Genomic DNA, 18,850 nt, shown 5'->3' on the forward strand with positions numbered 1-18,850 from the left:
ACACTCAAAAATCCTTCCTGGCAGGCGAGGGGGACCATATGGAATGCCAGGATTTGAACCACTATCCTTCTGAATGCAAGGCAAATACTTTACCTCCATGCTATCTCTCCAGCCCCATCATTTTCTCATTTATGAAATGAGAATAATACAAGCTCTTGCTTTTCAAGTCTTCTATGAGTAGTGGATTCTTTGGACCTCATAAGCATTACTCCATGAAAACATGGTTAAACTTGTCAACTATTCTGTAACTTTAGAATACATAAAAACATACAAAACTGCTTCTTCAATATTCACAGATCATTGGGTTCAAAGCCTCATAAGTTCACAGTGTCTGGGTTTAAGTCACAGAAAGTAGGCTCTGATAGCTGGAAAGGTCTTCATTTGAGTCTGTTACAAGTAATCCTGTAATGGAGATGTTCTTTTTGTTTTATAGAGGAGACTGAGACTCAGAAATGTGCTCATTTCTTCATGACTACATATCAAATAAGAGAGAGAGTGTGTGTGTGTGTGTGTGTGTGTGTGTGTGTGTATGTGTATGGATAGTATTGAGATGTGAACATTTCTGACTCTAAATTTCTTCTGCTGTTCTTTCAGAGAAGCCAAAAAAAAAAAGCTATGGAGAACAGAACATGTGACAGATGAGTAGAAAGTCTCAAGAGAAGTGGGTTGTCAACAGAGCAAAACAAAGTAACTCAAAATGGAAGATAAGAGGCTAATTTCTGGAGCTAGGCATAGCGAATTTTTCTTTGATGATTATGGTCAGTGAAGGATTCATAGTGACACTCATAAAACCTATTTCCTCTCTAATACTTGTCTCAAAGACTCCTGTTACATAATAATTGGGTTACTGGAACTGACTAGAGCTATTGTAGAATGAGTAGGGTGCTATCTTGCACACTGCTGACCTGGGTTCAACCCTCTGGACCCATGCTAAGTCTTGAACACCACTGGCTGTGGACCCAAAACTTGAAAACAATAATAATAATAAGATTATTGATTCTTTAATCTTACACTTATTAGCACAAGTGTGGTTACCTGATAACTTCTTTTCCCTGATATTCTGGAGGTATTGGTTCAAAATTATCATCAGATGAATGCTCAGTTTCTGTTTCATTTTCAATAATCTTATGATCAGTTCTTTGTTGTTTGAGACAAGGTAATGAATTCAGGAAAAATAACGCAGAATAACAGCCATTATTTTCATCTAAATTAATCAGGAGGCAATAAAACATTGGCTCAGTAATGTTAAAACAATGCACAAAGTAGTTAATTTTTTTTGTTCAGATAACAGCAAGAATGTGTTGAATTTTTCATCATCATGAGAAATTACTTTTTTTTCTGACTTCCTTTGATGAAGGGGAGAAATCTCGATAATGAAGGAACAATGATAAGTTAAAGGTGGTAAAATAGTTACAAGAGTTAAGCTACAAAATAGAACTTCAATATAGGATAAATGAAAGATTTGTATAAAATGTGATCTAAGATTCTTAGAAATATGAATCCAACCAAGTGTCTGGGGTGAGAGACTTAATATGGCATATAAAAATAATTGCAAATAAAAATGGTTATGCCATGTGCAAAACAAATACTAAAAATATATCACATAAAAATAAAGAATTAGAATTACTTAATATGATTATATAATCTTTTTCCAAGTTTAAAATAAATCAAAGAGACTTGTTATTAAGGTACATCAGATAGTAACCAGAACTGAAAGACAAGAGAAACACTCAGAAACATTTACATCAAAGTAGAAAGAACACAATGAAAAGCATTTTGAATCTAGTTTGTGTGAAGGAAATTCTGGGCTTAGATGAGTTTTTGTTTATTTGCGAGATAAAAATAGTCTACTTGGGTCATATAGTTTTGTAAATATAACAGTCAATAAAGATTTTTCAGAAAAATACTGAAACTGTCCTCTCTTCATTTTATTTTATTTAAGGATATGTACATATCCTAAGTGATCCTCCAAGAAATGGGAAAAACTAGCAAGACATTGACTATTTTACATCTGAGATTCTTTCTAGGTTTATAAATGGATAATCTTTTCCTATTCTTATAAGAAGAACAAATATTAATTAGGAAGCATTTCTACCGTACACTGGTCTAACTTAACCAAAATTATCTTTCATACTATTTAATTTTAACAGAACTGTTATATATTGCATAAAACACTCTTTTTAAACACTTTCAGAAGATGATATCATATAATTCAAGTATTTTTCCGGGTGCATTATCCTATTAAAGTAAAAAGTATGATTTTTATATAAAATTTATTCAGAATTTTAAACCTAGAAAATTGAAGAAAATAAATCAGTCAACCTGAGATAGAAAATACATATTTGTCTTCATTTCTTTAAAGATGTTTATGTTACTTAAAAGAAAATAACTGTCAATGGGATTACTATCTATAAAATTAAGAGAAAAATCCACTATTTACTTACAAGGTAAGATTTTGTCAAAGTATAAAGTCAATACCAAGTACAAAAAAGTATCAAAAGCCAATAATGAAAATGTTGCTATCATGCTATAGGAGGATCCTGAAGGGTCAGGAAAAGTTACACCACTCATATTATAATCCTGGTGAATAATCTAAGAATCAAACAGAAATAATAATTAGTACTTAAACAAAAAATTAAGTGTAGCTGTGAGAAAAATAATTTTATTAAGTAATGTTTCCAAGAAACCCTTTTAATAGTGTTATCAGTTAAATTGTTTATATTTTACAGAAATCAAGTAGTATATGGATTCTAACAAAACAGTGCTGATCAGAAAAAAGTGGGGTGTTGAAGACAAAATAATACAGAATATTCAATTTTATAAGCCTAAATCCTCACCCTCACACTTATATACATTTTCATTTATGCTAAAATGTTAACATTTCATGATGAAGTTGATGTATGTTACGTGTGTCTCAGTCAATATTTGAATAACAACGTAACTCAAATATCAATGGGATTCAAAATAAAACAATTAAGAGACATAAAAAGAACATAATAAAATTCAATGTCTACTTATAACAGAGTATCATAACACACTAAAAAGACAAACCTTCTTTAACCTGGTACATCAGATACTTGAAGACAAACATCAAAAAACATGTTTAACTTTAAAATATTGAAGATTTTTCCTTTCCTGCATTCTGTTTTATAGCATAGTAAAGGTCCTGATTTGTGCAATAACGCAATAAAAAAATAAACGTGGCACAAGGGTTGCAAAAGGAAAATATTTTAGTATATTTTTTGAATTGTAAGAAAATCCTAAAATAGACACTCAGAAAAAGTTTTAATTTAATAATTTACATACACATAGCATAATACTCTGTGCAGTGCCAATATACTTACATTAGTTGTATATCACTATATTAATAACAAAAATTTAGAAATAAAAATTCAAACACAGGGGCTGGAAGATAGTACAAGGATTAAGTCACTTGCCATCCAAGGTTTTTACTTAGATGCAATCACCAGAACCGCATAAGGTTCCCTGGGTAACACCAGAGAGATCCCAGAGCATAGAGCAGGAGAAAAATCTTGAGCATTACCAGCTGTGTTTCAAAATTAATTCTGTTCATGATGACATCAAATATCCAAAATTTTAAAATAAAAATGTATGAATTTGGGGGCTCGAGTGATAGCATAGCAGTCGGGCATTTGCCTTGTGAGTGGCTGACCTGGAAAGGATCCTGGTTCAATTTCTGGCATCCCATATGGTCCCCCAAGCCTGCCAGGAGCGATTTCTGAGCAAAGAGGCCAGGAGTAACCCCCGAGGGATGCCAGGTGTGATCCAAAAACACACACACACACACACACACACACACACACAGACAAGAACAACAACATCAAAAAAGTACAAACTTTTATACTGAAAACCAAGATAATTGCTAAGGGAAAAAATGTGAAGATTTTTATGTCTGTTATGTAAAGGGCTCAAACTAGAGTTAGCTGCCTCCAAGTTAAGCACCTTCCTTCTTATACTATCTCTATGGATCAATATATATATATATATATTGGCTTTTGGGCCACACCTGGCAGTGCTCAGGGGTTACTCCTAGCTGTCTGCTCAGAAATAGCTCCTGGCAGGCACGGGGGAGCATATGGGACTCCGGGATTCGAACCAACCACCTTTGGTCCTGGATCGGCTGCTTGCAAGGCAAACGCTGCTGTGCTATCTCTCCGGGCCCAATATCTTATTTCTATTTTTCCTTTTTCTTTTTTAGTTTTTGGACCACACCCAGTGAAGCTTAGGGTTGAATCTTGGCTCTGCATCCCTAGTGGGCTTGAGTGACCAAATGGGACGCAGGGATTGAACCAGGGTTGTCTGCATGCAAGGCAGCCACTTGTGTTTTCTCTGATTAATCTTCAAGATTTTCTAACTATGGTTTTCTAATCATATCACACAATGATTGTTAGATCACACCTTGCTTTTACCCAAAACAAAGACAATTCCCCAAAATTACTCTTTCCTTTTCACCTATCCCTTTGATATATAAATGTCCACCTAGACTAGAGTAGCTTGGAGCTTAATATAGGTACTTTTGTCACTCACTTGACCCTATCCCTCCTGGTTGGTAAATAATGAAATTTCAATTTGGCTTGGTGGGCTGAATGGAACCATAAGACACGAAGCCAACCGATTCCATGATTCATTTTTGACTGAAATGGTTTATTCATTCTTTGCTCCTACCCTGCTTCAGACCCATTCACCAAGGGTTGGAAATATGGCATGTTGGGTGATTTTACAAGTGATTAAAAACTGTAATTTTCAAATTTAATGTACTGTTGTTTAGAAAAAAAACAATCTCTTAATTTGCAAGCAATTTGTTGATGAATACTAAAGTTCAATAAGAAACCAGTGACTGATGCTCTTACCTGAGTCATTCCAGCAATAAAGGCAAAGGGACTAAAGATACACAAAATCCACTCCAGGGATGCAGGAAGTTGCCTATAATAGGCTGTGAATCCCAGACCACCCCAGAAGATGGTGAAAGAAAATGTCACCAAAGTCGTGAGGGCAGTTCTCTTGATCAGGACAGTCATCAGGAAGGTTAAAGCTATCTGAAAGGGAGAGAAGATACCTAGCTGTTAGATCCAACATCTTTATGGAGAATCATTTCAGCACAATAAAAAGAAGTATCTTTCTATCGTAACAGAAACTTCAGTGAGACAGAAATAGAAATACTATGAAAGAAACATAGTATTGTGGTGTACCTGAGCCCCACCCATTTCTGGGAGGGGTCTTGGGAACCGGATAATAGGTGTGACCTTACCTGCAAGACCTCCCATTCCTGGGAGGGGTCTTGGAAAAGGTAGATAAGGCTGGGACCCAGGGAATTCGGGCCCCCTTTTGGCCGTTTCCTTTGGCCCTGAAGATGGCTGAAGTGAGTTAAGACGCAGGGCTAGCCAAGAATGGCTGAATGCTTGAAAGGTTATGAGTAGGCCACACACATGTGGTGGATAGGGCATGAATAAAGTTAATGCTTCCTGACGCCTGCCTGTGAGTGAGTGATTTCGCGTTTCACCTGGGCCTGGAACTCACCGGCTAGATGGGGGATAAAGCCACGTGGCTGGGGCCTAAGCACAAAGGCCTCCATTCATCGCCATCCAGCCCCATCGTTATTTATTTGACACAACATAGTATGAATCCCTTTGTAAACTAGAACCTTCTTTGTCCTGCTCAAAACCTCGACTTTATGCTGAAGGTAGGTGGCAAAGAGCTAGGTGAATTGTTGAATCGAGGATAGAATTGCTGACTTGGGGGGCTGGAGTGATAGTATAGCACATAGGACATTTGTCTTGTACGTGAATAACTCTCACAGGCTGCCAGATGTAATTCTTGAGTGCAGAGCTAAGAGTAACCCCTGTGCACCTCTGGGTATGGCCCCCCAAAATAAAAAAATTTCAGACTTGGAACTAAACTATTATATTAAGGAGAAGCATCTACATAGCCTCTGCAGCCAGGATAGCCAATCTTATTTCTGCCAATGATTATTTGAATATTGTTTATAAGTTAAATAAAAGAATCATTTGAATATTTATAATATTATTATCAGCCATAGGTGAGTGGCAGGAAGGGAAATATGAATTAGTGCTAGATCATATGATTTCATGGGACAGTGGATCAAAAGAGGCCAGTTCTGCTCTGCAGAGAAGAAAGACATGAATGGCCTGGGACATTCTAGAAAACTGGGGGGTTAGAGCCAGACGAGAGAGAGGGTTTGTAAAGCTACAATGTGATGGGGGACTGGTTGATGGTGAGAGAGTTGTACTCCTCAAAATTGTTTGCTTTAATTATCTAGAAAAGTCCGATAGTCTTACTTTTAAAGTTAATTTAGTTTTTGTATGGGACTATCCCCTGCATTAGTGAAGGCTCATTTCAGAATCTGTACCCAAAATCCTTTGGAGGGCTTTGGGGACCATATGTGTGTCAAGGATCAAATCTGGGTCAACTATGTGCAAGGTAAGCACCCTACTCACTATACTTCCTTTCAGGACCCAGCCTTCAGTATTTTTAGTCAAATACCCTTCTTCCTTTTTTTAATGCATCATTTTATTGATTCAGACTATTATACCAAATATCTAATTTATAAAATTTTAGAGTTCTCAAGGGTCTTGTTTTATCATGTTTTAATATACTGAAAAATTTACACACATAAACACATATAGGCATTTTAGTCATCTGATATAGAGATGAGGCAACCCTATGCATCAAAACCATAACAGCCAATACCAGGTTGGTACATAACCCAAACTATCATATATTTAATGAATTTGTAAGGATGAGGTTGAGAGAACTATGCTATCTTGGGTCATTGGTAGAGGGATACTGACTCTGGTGGTGGGCTTGGAGTTAAAACAAGAAATGTCTGAAATTCTCTAACCAACAGTTTTGGAAATAATGGTAAATTAATTACAATTTTGTATTTAATCCCCAGCATACCATATGGTTCCCCCGAGTTTGGCAGGAGTGATTTCTGAGAGTAGAGCCAGGAGAAACCCATGAGCGTCATCGGATCTGGCCCAAAAATCAAAATAATAATAATAATAAAAATTACACACAAAAAGAAGAAAAAATTTAAAAGTGATTCTATAACCTGTCAGTGCATTAAGCTTTGCTGCAAATAACTCTCACCTAAAGCAGAGAACATGACCATAAATTTATGAACTTACCAAATTGGTGCCATATAAAAAGAAGAGTGTAAATATGACCGTGAAATTGGTCATCATTATCGTGTCTGTCTCTTTTATGATTATTGTAAAGATTATGGAAATAATGAAAATGAAGATAGCATATAGTAATCCCCAAGAGAACCTATAGAAAGATAAAAAAATGTCATTTCAATGATTATTTTAGCTTATTATGAAATATCTAACACATATAAAGCATAGCTAAAGAATACAAAGATAAACCTTGCCCCTGCAACACAGATGATGGACTTCATTTTTATGAATATTCATTGTCATGACTGAGTTGGTGCCTACTAGTTATCTAGGCTTAAGTTCTATACTAATGAATTATCTAAAAGAGAATAAATATTGCCCCAAAATATCATCTTGTGCATATTTTTTCTAATCTGTTTTAACCAGTCATATACAAAGTATTGATGTTATTATACTTTGCTACATAGCACTCTATTGTAAATAGTACTTGCTTATATGGTCCTACCCATGGGTATATAGTTTGCTTCTAAGTTTAATATCTAATACAATGTCACTAGGAACAGTCTTTCCTTGTCCTTGAAGGACAAAATACTATCATTTCCCTAGGTGAAATGACTGAATTCATGGAGTTGAGGGTTTTGTTTTCCCATTTTCCTCATGTATTATATATGTGTCCTAATTCTGTAGTTAAAAGGAAATATGACCATTGCAAATTAATCACATTACTATCAAAATATTGGGACAGATGATGACAATCATTTGTAAAGATTTCAACCAGTTCACTCTATTTTCCATAGTAGATGATAACCAGAATGTCAGAACTCTGCTAAGCCCTTTTCATAATTGCTATGATTATCCATCATTCCTTTATATGGATGGATTAACATCAACTAATTTACTTAATTAATTAAGCACATTTAATATTATAATACATTAAAATTTAAAATATAAATTCATATTTCATGAAAACTGATATGAAATTATGATAAAATGATGATAGAAATCAACTCTTTACTGGTTTGATTTAGATGTACTTGTTTACATTTTTAGGCAGGATTTATTAAAAGATAATAACAGATCATCCATCATAGACCTGAAAACCTACATTATGTTTTTAATCCAAATTTCTCATTTTATAGATTAGGAAAATGCATCTTCATCGCCATCATTATTATTATGTTAGTTAATAGGCCTAATCAAGATGATCAAAGGAAATTAATAACAAAGCAAAGAGAAAAGTATAAACTTTCCTTAGTCCTGACCTTTTCCTTCTGAATAAAACTGTTCAACTTATAAGGATTCTACAACTGAAAAAATGATATATAAAAATCAGCAACTTGGGCCAGTGTAGCCCAGCAGAATAAGTTCACAACTGATGTGACAGATGGCACGTTGACCTTGCCATGTGTCAAACTGTTGCTAAGAGCATCAGCAATTTTTGAAAGTATGTCATATTCGGCAGAATCCACTTCCTGGGACCGGAAGGGAACTGCTCTAGGTAGGAACTGAGAACTCACACAACAGGGAAATTACAAATGAAGGAAATTAAGACATTAAGTAAAAAGGGGAACTTGTTGCAGGAAAATGAGGGGATATGGGTAGGAGATGTTAATAAATCTGTGGAAAACATTCATGACTCAAAAACAAAACAAAGCAACTCAGCTGTTGTAAAAACTAAGTTTGAATTACACTTCAGTTTGATTACCTAAGTTACAAGGGTTTTTTCATGAAATGTACTTCTAATGAATCAGAATACTAAAAAATACCCTGAAAATTTTCCTTCTCAGTTATAAATATACGTAAATGATTTTTTTCAATGCATTATAAATTTATTTTTTGAGGTTTATTAAAAAAATCTTTTTCCTTCGTTGTTCAGGACTTATTCCTGGCTCTGTGCTCAGGGATCACTCATGGCAGGACTTGGGGGACCATTATAAGATATTGAGAATCAAACCCACATCAGCTACATGCAAGGCAAGCACCTACCTACTGTACTATTTATTGCTCTGGTCCCATTTTTCTAAGTTTTAAGTTATATTTTGATTAAGAGGCATTTATCCTGAGAAGTTCCTATGTACCCACCCAGTGACTTTCTAATTTTATTTCTCTGGAGTGAGAGCATTATAGGGAAATTTGGGCTACACTTGGCAATACTCAGAGTCCCACTTAGAAGGGTCACTCCTGGTACCACATACTAAGACACAGTATATGGTATTTGGGGCCAGAAAAAAATCAGACACATGGAATGTCTTACCCACTGCACTGACTCTCTGGCTCCACCTTCTGATTTCAATCTAGAGTTGGCCTATGTCCACCTTCTCTCCAGTGGCTAATGGAATGCTATGCCATAAGACTAGCCCTGCTCCGAAGGACAGGCCTGCTAGACAGATGCCTCTAGTCCTCTCTGTGGAGTTCCCAAAGTCCACTGCCAAAAAAAATTCTTTCCTTGTTCATTTCCACAGTTGCCCCACTTTTTCTATGTCACAATTCATAAATAATAGAACTCAAACTTTCTGGTAATAAAATATACTTTATAAAAAATGCAAATGAATCCACCATAATTTAATTTTAGGAAGCATGGGTTCATCAAAGCACAGCTCATCAGATAGTTCCCCATCCATTGCAGATAATTTAACAAAAGTAATATTTTATTTTTATCGCTATGAAGCATATCAGAGAAATGTATCTTAGAATTCAAATGGGGAACGGTTAGGCTTCTTTTAGTTGGAACTAACAGATTATGCTCTCCCCTAATTTTTTTTCTTTTTATAGTAAGTATGAATTTTGTAGCTAATTATGTTATAGAATTTTATGTCTTAGCCTCTTGGTATGTTCATACATCCACACAGGCCTGTGCAGAAGTACAGATACAGCTGCTGGTACATATTTAAAAATTACTTAAGGGCCCAAGAAATAGCACAGCGGAGTGGGGGGTTGCCTTGCACACAGCTAATCTTGGTTTAATCCCCAGCATCCCATATGGTCCCTTGAATCTGCCAGGTGTGATTTTTGAGTACAGAGCCAGAAGTGACCCCTTAGTGCTGTCAGGTATGGCCCAAACCTAAAAATAAAATAAAATAAAATCCCTTAAAACTTTTGTGGGGTCAGGGGCTGGAGTGGTGGCACGGAGTGGTAAGGCATCTGTCTTGCCCATGCTAGACTAGGACGAACCACGATTTGATCCCATATGGTCCTCCAAGCCAGGAGAGATTTCAGAACACATAGCCAGGAGTAACCACTGAGTGTCACTGGGTGTGGCCCAGAAAACCAAAAAATGCATTCAATACATAAAGCAAATTCTCTTTTTTGTTTTTTGGATCATGCCCGGTGGTGCTCGGTGGTTACTCTTGGCTCTGCGCTCAGAAATAGCTTCTGGCAGGCACGGGGGACCTATGGGATGCCAGGATTCAAACCACCATCCGTCCTGAATTGGCAGCATGCAAGGCAAATGCCCTACCGCTATGCTATCTCTCTGGCCTGCAAATTCTATTTTAAGATTGTCTTTTCTGCCATCCATGGACAGATCGAGAAGAGATGCAATCAGAGGACATGGCCTGCTGTTTCAATTCTTAATTCTATCATTCATTCAACATTGGGCAACTCTTTTATTGTCTTTGATCTTAATGACACATATATTAACATATTCATGATTCAGAAAATATAATGCTGCAGACTATTATTTTTATGGCAAAATTTCACAAAGACTAAATAAAAATGTTAGCACTGAAGAAAAGGTAATTAATGTATTGAGTTTAATAGATGGCATTCTGGGACTGGAGTGGTGGCGCAGAGGTAGGGCATTTGCCTTTCATGCAGCTGACCTAGGAAGGACCGCTGTTCCGTCTCCCAGCGTCCCATGTGGTCCCCCAAGCCAAGAGCGATTTCTGAGCGCATAGCCAGGAGTAAGCCCTGGGTGTCACCAGGTGTGGCCCCAAAACGAAACAAACAAATAAACAAAAATGACATGGCATTCCACAAACATCCATATTTGTTCAATGTTTCATTTCCCTGTTGTTGAACTATTGAAATCAGTCACTCACCAGAATGCTGAATCCTGAAGACCCATCATTTTCATCAAGTCCTTCTTCTTTTTTCTCTCTTTTGTTATATTGATAGATAAAAAGTATACCATTGGAGAGAAGTAAAGCAAGCAATATAAAAGAAATAATTCGTTTTGAAGAAAGTCTTTAGCTACAAAAGGTAATGTCTTCATATCTATAGCCGTAACAGACATTAACTGCTCCATCACAGAATGATTTGTCAGGATCTAAAGTAGGGTTTTAAAGAAATCTAATCATTGAAGTCAAGAAATTTGCAATGTAGAAATAAACTTTGGAAATTATGCTCGAGTTAAATGTTTGGTTGGAATATTGTTTAGGGTGATGTAAGATAGTTCCATAATAAGCAGTTGGATTATTTTTACATTTCGCTGTGAAATATAAAAATACCTGTTACTTGTAACTGCTGGAAAATTTAAAGTAAAAGATAATGTCTTTTCCACCCACTGAGTGGGAGAAACTATTCACTCCATATCCATCAGATAAGGGCTAGTATCCAAAATATACAAGGCACAGACAGAACTTTATAAGAAAAAGCATCTAATCCCATTAAAAAATGGGGAGAAAAAATGAACAGATACTTTGTCAAAGAAGAAATACAAATGGCCAAAAGACACATGAAAAAATTCTCCACATCATTAATCAACAGGGAGATGCAAATCAAAACAACAATGAGGTATCAACTCACACCACAGAGACTAGCACATATCACAAAGAACAAGAACAATCAATCAGTGCTGGAGGGAATGTGGGAAGAGAGAAACTCTCATTCATGCTGGTGGAATGTCATCTAGTCCAGCCTTTATGGAAAACAATATGGAGATTCCTAAAAAAAAAACAAACTGGAAATTGAACTCTCATATGATCCAGCTATACCACTCCTAGGGACACAAAAACACAATTCAAAAATCCATTCCTCACACCAATATTCATTGTAACACTATTTATAATAGCCAGACTTTGGAAACAACCAAGATGCCCTTCAACAGATGAATGGCTAAAGAATCTGTGGTACATATACACAATGAAATATTATGCAGCTGTCAGGAGAGATGAAGTCATGAAATTTTCCTATACATGGATGTAAATGGAATCTATTATGCTGAGTGAAATAAGACATTTTAGAGAAATAACTACACTGACAACTAACATAACAATGTGAATGAATGAATGAGGGAAGTAGAAAGCCTGTCTCAAATATAGGTGGGGGGGTAGGGGGGGTGGAGATTTGGGGCATTGGTGATGGGAATGTCATTGGTAAAGGGGGGGTGTTCTTTATATGACTGAAACCCAACTACAATCATGTTTGTAATCAAATTGTATAAAGACATTAACCCACATTTTTCCAAATTTTGATTATTTGTAAATAATTTATAAGTAAAAACATATATAATAGTTGAGAGATTGGTAAAAAAAAGATAATGTCTTTTAGCTGAAATCCAATTTCAGCATTTGGAATAGAAGCATAAGAAATCCTAAATCTATACATTTTGTTTCATCAAAATCTCATTACCTCTGAAATTAGTTTACAATGTCTATTGAAATTTTTCTTACTTGTATAATAGCAACATTGATGGCAGTCTGTAAAGGCATGAATCCTCTGGTCCAGTATTTGTCCAGTGAACACAAAAGTCTATCATACATATCAAAACAATAAGCTGAAAACACAAACAACTGCATTAATGACCGCTACATGCCCCTTAGAGAATGAAAAACAAGAATTCAACAAGAATCCAAGAAAAAGCAATGGCCACAGGGTTCATCAGTCAGAACCTTAACCATGTAGGGAAATGAATTAAATGAAAGTTCTTTATATGGCCATTTCACTCCAGGAGATCTTTTATGTCAAGAAATCATCAGAAGATGAAAACATTCTGCTCCAGCCCTCTGCATTCTTATGTTCATCACAGCACTCCTTAGAATAAGAAGATTCTGTGAATAAGTGCCCAAGAGCAGATGAGTGGCTTAAGAAACTATGGTATATCTACACAATGAAATATTATGTAACTGTTAGGAAAAATGAAGTCATAAAATTGCTTATACCTGGATGAATTTGGAGAAATTATGCTGAGTGAAATGAGTCACTCAGAGGGATAGACAGAATAATCTCACTCATTTATGGGATATAAAAAAATTAAAATAATGTAGTGATAATATACAGACAGTAGAGAACTGGGACAGAAAGAACAGTCCATGGTAGGAAGCTTGCCACAAATAGTGAGCAGTGCAGTTATGGCAGAGAAGGCACAATTATGACAGTGATAATTGGAACCCATCATTCAGACCAATAACTGGGTATTGGATGGAGATATAGTAATATGCACTGTATCCCTTCATCAACAATAGTGCAAATCACATTGTCTAAAAAGGAACAAAGGAAGTGGGGGGAGGGAAGGAGAGAGAAAACAAGAAAGCAATCAAGAAAGAAAGAGAAAGAGAGAAAAAGGAAAGAGAAATATAGAAAGAGAAAGAAAAAGGAAAAAGAAAAATAGCAAAAGAAAGTGAAAAAGAAAATGCAAGAGAAAAAAAGAAAGATATAGAGAAAGCAAAACAAAGAAGGAAATAAAGAGAAAGAATAGAAAAAAGAAAGTAATAGAGAAAAGAAGTAAGGAAGAAAGGAAAGAAGGCAGAAAGGAAAAAGGAAGGAAGGAAAGGAAGAAAAGAAGAAAGGAAGGAAGGAAAGGAAGAAAAGAAGGAAGGAAGGAAGGAAGGAAGGAAGGAAGGAAGGAAGGAAGGAAGGAAGGAAGGAAGGAAGGAAGGAAGGAAGGAAAATTTGATCTATTTTTTCATTTAAATAAGTTTGTTTCCTATCTTTCCCTATCTACTCCTTATGTTGAAAGCAAGAAAGTTAGAGCCTGGGAGATAGCTCAGTATGCATAAGTCCACACTGGTTCTCTCTCGTGAGAACCCCAGAGAGTACCAGAACTAAGTGTGTGAGTATGGAAACCTGTTATGTAACCCCGAGGAGCACCAGAGCTCAATATGTGAGGTATGTATGAGCTCTGGTCGTCACACTTCACAATAAAATCATCAATGGGAAGGAAAGGCAAAATAAACCCTCCCCCCAAAAAAAAGATGCCATAAGGATATTTTATATGGAAAGTACCTGTAAACTCATCTGCCTTCACGGATGGTATGAAATATCCCTGATAAAATTTTAAATGATAAGAAGTCATGTCATTGAAGACTATTCCTGCTGCATCAGATAAGTTATCCTCAATGATTTTATCCAGATGTGTTTCGTTTGCTGCTCCAATGACTTTTACTCCTGTGAATTGCAGGGTGAAAATAAAGATGTGTTGCAGCAATTCCTCCAAACTGAATGTTTCATTCTAGATAAGCTTACATCACTTTGTATTTAAATCTTTGGGTGTCCTCAAAGAGGAACAGGATTTATCTTAACATTTTAGATTCTCAAATCAGAAGAATGCATGAGAATTGTTTTTCTTTCAATAATGGCAAGTATTAGGAACTAGAGAGATAATACAGAAGGAAAGGCCATTACCTGTTAGGTCTCCACCCATTTCCAGGGTCACTTATAAGTACAGACCTACAAGTAACCCCTGAGAATTCCCTGGGTGTGGTCAAAATCCTTCTTTCCAAAATAAAATTAAATAATGACAAGTATTAGGTACAAAGGGTAAGCTTTTTAAGTATAAAGATATTATTACAAAATAATTAAGCCTAAGAAAATGGGAGTAGAACAATGGAGGCATTATCATAACTACTCTAAAGTCAGAGAAATCCAAATTTTAGATTTATTGGAGCAATGGTACCTCTCAGGATAATCTCTGACGTGAACATTGGCATATAGAGATTTTATTATTACTAACTAGAGTTATGATGATTAGATCATCATATGATATCTAGAAGATATCAAGAAGATATTATATCAAGAAGAACTACATGGTCAAGAAATGTAGTTCAGTATAAAAAAATACTTGTATGTAAGAAGCCTGAGGATTGGTCCCTCATATCTTTACTCCACACACAAAAATACTTTCTTAAAGATCAAGCCCATTGATCAGTGTATAACATTTTCATTCACTAAGTCTTGAAATGACCATTTGGAGAATGTAGTTATTTGAAGAAGTTTACAAAGAGGGTCAGGAAGCTAACTCAGCAATCAAGGGTGAAAGCTTTGCCTGTATCAGGACCAACCCCAACATTACATGCTCCCCAACCATTGCTAGGTTATACTCCTAGAGTGACTTTGATGGTTCTTTGGCATTGAAAATTCCAACTCAGTTGGCCTAGTATCAACAAGAAAGATCCCTGCAAGCTCTATTTATTAGGCAGCACACACAAAAATATTGACAAAGTATACCACATGCGAAGCAAATGACCCATCTTTAGTTTTTGTATTTCTGGAGTTACTATTTACTGCTACCTAGATATTTTAATGGAGTCTTTATTCATGGTTTACACATCCTATCATTATACATTTCTACTTTAAAAACACCCAAATCCACCAAAGACTTTTTACCAGACTACACATCTACAAATATGAAATTAGCAATTCATCATAGTCTCCCACTCGTGGCCTCCCACCCATTTGATGAAATTTTAAAGGCTAATATGTTTTTAAAAAAAAAGGGAGAGGGGATGAGCAGTTTTCACACTATCTTAGTACATAATTTACTTAAGGTCACAGTCAATGCAAGAAAACACATGTACATTTTATCAAAAATATATAACATCAGTAACATTTCTTCTTTTTCCATTCATATTCCTACCTGTCATGAAGGGAGCAAGGATGGTTTGATTCATTATCTGCTGGGTTAGCTTAGATATCGGTGCATATACAACATTTAGAGAGCTATTAAATTGATCCAGTCTTCCCAGATCCCGAGGGGGCATTCCAGGAAAATGACTATAGTATTGAAAATAAAAAAATAGACCCACATAGAGTCCTAGAAGTATTGGAATCCCCAATTCCTGTCACAGAGGGGAAGAAAGAACAAATATAGAATACACTTTTTATTATAATTGCTTAAAAAGCTCCATCAAAACCAAAGAACAGTTGACAACAAATTCAGCTTTTGCTGCCTAGTTGGCTACTTTTCCCCTCTGCACTCTTCAGAACCAAAAAAGTTATAATCACAGATAATGATGACATTTGTCATTCTTAGCTACAAGAACTTGGCAGTCAATCAGGTACTACTCAAAAACTGTGATAGACTCACTTCACAAGGCTGATTATCTACATGTATTGGCATATAATATGAGAATCTAATAATCTAATAATACATGAGTGTCCCAGTATATGTAGGGTGGCCAATAGTGACATCTTTGCCAATTATCTTATCCTACTATTGAAACTCAAACTTGATGAATAGAAGCTGGTGGCAGAGAATGCTTAGTGATTCACTGATATTAGTGATAGCTTCTGGCTTCACACAAAATTAAGTTACATCCCTGGCCTCAGGAAATAATAGTGGGTTGGATAGTGGGATGTGGGGAGAATTAATTCTGTACTTCTCTGGCCTGCTTGGAGGAATCATGTACATTATCTTTGTCTCCATCTCCCTATTTCATAATATATGACAAATTGTTGGACATCAAAAGGAGGTCTTCAGGTCTAAGACAATGACTGAGTCCCTAGATGAAGACACCCAGGCCCCCTATGATTCCTTCATCTGTCAAAACCCCTCTGCTCTATCCCCAACTTCTTTAGACTATGAAAGGGCTACAAATAAAATGTTGCTATGTAAGACCACTGAAATTTGATGCCATTATCTGTTAGACACACATGTCTCTTGGGCACTGAGAATCAGAAATATTACTTTGTCGTAATTCTTAGAAGTAACATCTGGAAAATGTAAGCTATTGAAAATAAGTGACTTCAATAGGAAGTCATGGATTTCTGCTTCTCTTACAATTTCTGGATTCTAGAAGTATTCTTTGTGAAACAGTTATAATAGGTTCTATAAGTTCATCATATCTAAGTTAATTTTTATTGAGTTTAAGATAATCAACACCTTTCGTCCTCAATTCTATATTGGTTATCAGACTCTGTTATGAGAGTCTCAACTCAACACAATCCAAAAGGGAATTCAAAATCAACCAGTCTAGCCCGAAAGTGAGTCAGGAAACAAAGCCTAGGAGTGAGAGTTATAGCAGAAAGAACTTTCCAACATACCAAGGCAGTTTCTCCTTTACTTCTCCATTTCACAAGAAGATTCTTGCACAGAAGTGCTTGGGTTTGTTGAAACAAACTTTTCTGTTTTATAAGCATTGAGCCTGTGCATTAAACAAACAAGGAGAAAAAAATTCAGAGCATATCACATATATTTTATATGTGTGTAATCTATACATTATTAAATATACATTTAAATGTTATTTTAGTTATTAGTGGTTTAAAATCTGACAAACTATATTCACTGTGAAACATTTGGACAGGGAATATTATAAGAAGGTAGGGGGATAATTTTATAATAATAGTGTTATAATGGAAAAATATCATTTAAAATCCTATAAAATTTAACATTGATTTATTTGAGGTTGTTTTACTTGTAATTTTGGACCACACCTAACAGTGTTCTAGGCTTATTTCTGGTTTTGTGCTCAGGGATCACTGCTGGCAGGGCTCAATAGGCCACATGTGGGGTAGGGGGAAATCAAACCCAGGTTGACTTTTGGCATAAGTGCCTTTGCTTGTTGTGTACTAGTTCTCTGCCTCCCCAAACACTAAAATTGGACCTTTGATAACAGAAGTTCAAATACATGAATAGAGTAATTAAATCATATCTCATCTGAGTAGCAAGTAAGTTTTTTGGGCTCTTTGCATTTAGAAAAACAGGAAAAGAAAATTTCCCAAATGTTTGCAAGTATGCTAAGACCAATGTTTTTCTGTTTTTATATTCTCGAAAGTTTAGATTGGCATAGCAAAATATTTAGATGGGTTTTCCTCCACTAGTACTAGTTTCCTATATTCTACTAACATATTGGCACACCAAAAAAGTTAGTTGGAAAAGATATAAAATTTTTGTCCTTACATCTTTAGAAAGCACATCAACATTCACATTTGAAAACATAAATTGAGTTAGCCATGTACAAGTACAGTTTTACATAATACAACAAAACAGAGCTTTACTTACCGTCAGGAAAATTAGAAAAAAAATAAAAGACGTCTGGAAACACTGTCAAAGACAGCTCTCTCTGTGTCTAAAGCAGCAATGGGAAATATGTTATTGTCACTTCTTCATTTGTCCCGAAAGTCTGCCTACTCCCAGCTGTTCTGATCCAGGCTGGTTTCTGAAAAGGGAGTAGTTAGACTCCACTGCACATGAGCAACTCTTTTTTTTTTTCCCCTGAAGCCAATTATTCTGTAAGGATAATACTGTTCTGTGGTTGGTTGAGAATAAAACAAACCCTTTGTTTGTGCACTTGGCTTTTCATCTTCTGGGGTAGAGGAAAATGGTAAACAAAGAAGATAGAGAAAACTTGAGGACATGAGGAGACCAATATGGGGAGAGAACCATAAAAGAATCAGAAGTGTTGAAGCAAGAACTTTATTTTTTTAATCTAATAAAACTAAGCAATGCATAGTAGCACTGGAAGAAACACTTCACTTTGGCAAAGATTTACTAAAACTTTCTTCTGTTCTATTCGTAGCAGACGCAGGATTAC

At 35.7% G+C, this 18,850-nt stretch overlaps 1 protein-coding gene across 1 annotated transcript in view; it reads right to left on the reverse strand.

The window, feature by feature from the left end:
- LOC126001171 (ATP-binding cassette sub-family A member 6-like) overlaps window positions 1-18,491 on the reverse strand; it is a 66,058-nt gene extending 47,567 nt beyond the window's left edge. The window contains exons 1-10 of the mRNA XM_049768383.1: window positions 18,319-18,491; window positions 17,361-17,461; window positions 15,955-16,156; window positions 14,325-14,486; window positions 12,773-12,876; window positions 11,201-11,427; window positions 7,170-7,311; window positions 4,872-5,057; window positions 2,445-2,592; window positions 1,036-1,204 (exon numbers count right to left, since the gene is read on the reverse strand). Of these exons, the coding sequence (XP_049624340.1) occupies window positions 1,036-1,204; window positions 2,445-2,592; window positions 4,872-5,057; window positions 7,170-7,311; window positions 11,201-11,427; window positions 12,773-12,876; window positions 14,325-14,486; window positions 15,955-16,156; window positions 17,361-17,456 (1,436 nt within the window). The 5' untranslated portion in view covers window positions 17,457-17,461; window positions 18,319-18,491. The remainder of the gene's footprint in view (window positions 1-1,035; window positions 1,205-2,444; window positions 2,593-4,871; window positions 5,058-7,169; window positions 7,312-11,200; window positions 11,428-12,772; window positions 12,877-14,324; window positions 14,487-15,954; window positions 16,157-17,360; window positions 17,462-18,318) is intronic.
- Window positions 18,492-18,850: the final 359 nt, after the last annotated feature.

The sequence above is a fragment of the Suncus etruscus genome, chromosome 1 (genome assembly GCF_024139225.1).
Source record: "Suncus etruscus isolate mSunEtr1 chromosome 1, mSunEtr1.pri.cur, whole genome shotgun sequence".
Lineage (NCBI taxonomy): Eukaryota > Metazoa > Chordata > Mammalia > Eulipotyphla > Soricidae > Suncus > Suncus etruscus.